A 3830-nucleotide genomic window follows, 5' to 3' on the forward strand; every position below is an offset into this window, starting at 1 on the left:
AAATATAGCAGTGCTGAGAAACAGGCAGACAACAGCCAGGTGAGGGAGGCACGTGGAAACGGCTTTGTGCCTGCCTTGCTCCTAGGGGATCTTCAGCACTGACCTGAAGATCTGCACATAGGACACCACAAGGAAAAGAAAACCACCAAATAATAAACAGGCACTAATCACAAGAAGCCCAACTTCTCTGAGGTAGGCATCTGAGCAACAGAGCTTGAGGATCTGGGGGATTTCACAGAAGAACTGGTCCAGGACATTGCCTTGGCAGAAGGGAAGGGAAAAGGTATTGGCAGTGTGCAGCACAGCATAGAGAAAAGTACTGCCCCAGGCAGCTGCTGCCATGTTGGCACAAGTCCTGCTGGTCATTATTGTCCTGTAGTGCAGGGGTTTGCAGATGGCAACGTTAGCGGTCATAGGCCATGATCGTGAGTAGGTAAAATTCTGCTGTGACAAAGACAACAAAGAAAAAGACCTGGGTAGCACAGCCTGCATAGGAAATGGCCCTGATGTCCCAGAGGGAGTTGGCCACGGCTTTGGGGACAGTGTTGGAGATGCAGCCCAGGTCAAGGAGGGCACGGTTGAGTGGGAAGAAGTACATGGGGGTGTGGAGGCGGTGGTCGCAGGCTCTGCCTCCCTGCTGTTGGTCAGCCAGGGGCTGGGACAGAAGTGAGTTCACAGCCAGCATCCACAGGGCTACAGGGAGCTGTTGTGCTCGGGAGGCCTCTTCCCAGCTCACCTCCCCCAGGAGCAGTGGGTGCAGGGGATGCCCTGCACAATCCCTCATGTTTTCCCATGTAGCATTTATCAACACCAGTGCATCCTGAAGGAAATGCCCATCTCTGTGTGGAAAAGTGAATCAAGAAATGAATTTTAGGAAAAGGTTGAGAACACTACAGAGAAGGAGTTGGTGTGAAAGTCATGATGTCTAATTTTGCTTTATTTAGCTGGTTTCCCAGGAGACCATACCTCTAAAGAGAAGGGACCTTGAGACTCTGTCTGTCCCACTGCACATGATAGCAGCCGTAGGGAATAGTTTCTGGCACTTGTGTTCACTCAGGTTCATCTCACTGCACCAATACTATGGGCAGTCTCGTATGGACAAGGCAAATGTGGATTCCTGATGTAGTCATTTGGTGTCCTTCCATGTAGAAACAAACCACCTGTGTGAGCTGGATCAAGAGCCCAGTGCTGGGAATGGTCTTTGTGAGGAGCTGCTCTGGGACCATTGTCCTGGGGCAGCATCTGTCAGGGTTTCCAGAGAACAAGGGCCCAGCCCAGCCCCTGCTCTGCTGCTCCTCCTTGTCTTTGCCAGGAGACCAGCACAGCCCAGACCCTCCCCAGCTCTCCACACCTCCCTGTCCTCTCCCCAGCCCAGCCCAGCAGCCAGCCCAGGCTGCAATGCCCCCAAAGCAGCAAGTGGAAAAGTGGAGGGCAGTGGCAGTGTCCCTGCTGCTGACATCTGCAAATTACCTCACCTCCTCGCCTTCCCCTTGTAGAAGAGACACACAAGCCTCATTGAGTCCAACTCGTTTCCAATGTCAGAGATGTTTTGGGGTGATTCATTCGATCTAGTCTTTGAAATTTCACCAGAGGTTTAACAACTAATTCAGCAGACTGCTTTCTCTATGCTTGCTGTGTTCCCTGGAGTTGCAGAGCTCTCCTTTGCCTATTCCATCCCAGGTTTAGCACCTTACCTCTGGGTGACTCCACCTTGGACATGCTCATGCTCTGTGGGCTCCATGCCCTGTTGACTCCCTGGCACACACTGTCCCTGCCAATCCCCTGGGCTCTCCTGGTGACTTCCACTACCCTCCAGAAAGACACCTGCCCACCTTCACACCTATTGTATGCTGTGGATACAGGCAAGTGAAGTCACCATCTCTATGAGTGCCAGACACCAGCTGGCAATTCTGAAATCAGCCCTTCCTGCCTAAAAGCTGATCCTTGGTGATCAGCTGATCTCGTCTCCCTGAGCCCACAGAGAAACAAGCAAAGCAAGGAGCCTCCTTTAAGTTGGTTCCTTTGCAATATCCATGAGATGAGATGTGGGAGAAGAGCTGAGCCTTCAGGCACTGCCCTCAACAGATCCTCATTTATGCTGGAGGTGCTAGTACGGAGCCAGCTGTGTTAGAGACCCTGGCCTGTGGACAAAGGACTTCCCCACAGCAGCACAATGAGCAAGCAACAAGAGCAATCAGAACTCACAGCAACAGAAGGGCTCTGAAGGAGAGTGTGGGAGGTGAAAGAGAGCACCTCAGGACAGACCAAGCCCTCGGGCTCTCTGGTAATGCTGCTGTGCCAGGACTCTTCTCCCCTCCACCTCTGCACACAGCCAAGTGCCCCTGCAGTTCCCCCACAGGTGTCTGAGGAAGGATCTCAGGCAAGAAAGTCACTGCAGGGTCCTTTCTTTTATTTAAACATACAGAGAGCCTGGCTCATTGTTTCCACCAAGTCTTGGATTCACTCAAGCAGGCAGATACTGAAATGAAGGGGAGGAAAAATGTTATGTCTTTGTGCCTTTGTGGACACAATCATAAGTAAGGGAAAAAAAAAAAAAAAAAAAAAAAAGGAAAAAAGAATAAAAGAACAAGGCACACTCAGAGAAAACGAACATTTGGGCTTATAATGTGTTACATTATGAGTGATATGTAGAAGAAAACAGACCATTTATTGTTTCTGACACACTCCAGTCATCACTTTCCACACTGCATCCTTCAGTTCCTGGTTCCTCATGCTGTAGATGAGGGGGTCCACTGCTGGAGGCACCACTGAGTATAGAACTGCCAGCAAAAGATTCAGGGATGAGGACGACATAGAAGGAGGCTTCAGGTGGGCAAATGTGCCACTGCTGATGAACAGGGAGACCACGGCCAGGTGAGGGAGGCACGTGGAAAAGGCTTTGTGCCGTCCCTGCTGTGAGGGGATCTTCAGCACAGCCCTGAAGATCTGCACATAGGACAGCACAAGAAAAACAAAACAGCCAGATGCTAAAACAGCACTAACCACAATAAGCCCAACTTCTCTGAGGTAGGCATGTGAGCAGGAGAGCGTGAGGATCTGGGGAATATCACAGAAGAACTGGTCCAGGACATTGCCTTGGCAGAGAGGGAGGGAAAAGGTATTGGCAGTGTGCAGTACTGCATAGAGTAAAGTACTGCCATAGGCAGCTGCTGCCATGTTCACAGAAGCTCTGCTCTTCATTACTGTTCTGTAGTGAAGGGGTTTGCAGATGGCGATGTAGCGGTCATAGGCCATGATGGTGAGAATAGAAAACTCTGCTGAGATGAAAAAGAAAAAGAAAAAAACCTGAGCAGAACAACCTGCGTAGGAAATGGCCGTGGTGTCCCAGAGGGAGTTGGCCATGTCTTTGGGAACAGTGGTGGTAATAGTGCCCAGGTCGAGGAGGGCGAGGTTGAGGAGGAAGAAGTACATGGGGGTGTGGATGCGGTGGTTGCAGGCTATGGCTGTGAGGATGAGGCCGTTGCCCAGGAGGGCAGCCAGGTAGATGCCCAGGAAGAGCGCGAAGTGCAGGAGCTGCAGCTTGCGTGTGTCTGCGAATGGCAGGAGGAGGAACTCTGTGGGGACGGTGCTGTTGGACATTTGCTGCCTCAGAGCATGGATGGCTGTCATTGGTGGAAAAGACACAGAACAAGTTAGAGAAATTTCTCTGTGCATTACCTATAGCTATATATTATGTTTCATCACAACCTGCTCAGCAAGACAGACTACTCCTTCCCTTTGAGGAAGATGTGCTTCTGCCTCTAGCACTCAGTTTTAGTTCCTATGGGTGTCGAGGGACCAGACAGGTCCTCTGTGGGCTCAGCCAGAGT

At 51.0% G+C, this 3830-nt stretch overlaps 1 protein-coding gene across 1 annotated transcript; it reads right to left on the reverse strand.

The window, feature by feature from the left end:
- Positions 1 to 403: 403 nt before the first annotated feature.
- LOC311216463 (olfactory receptor 14C36-like) lies at positions 404 to 3630 on the reverse strand (the record flags this gene model as incomplete). Its single annotated transcript, XM_084297999.1, has 3 exons — positions 404 to 444; positions 1695 to 1850; positions 2847 to 3630. 3 exons carry the CDS (start codon positions 3628 to 3630, stop codon positions 404 to 406), a joined length of 981 nt encoding a protein of 326 aa, XP_084154125.1.
- Between the last annotated feature and the right edge of the window lie 200 nt (positions 3631 to 3830).

This window comes from Netta rufina, assembly GCF_964035555.1.
Source record: "Netta rufina genome assembly, chromosome: 18".
Classification (NCBI taxonomy): domain Eukaryota; kingdom Metazoa; phylum Chordata; class Aves; order Anseriformes; family Anatidae; genus Netta; species Netta rufina.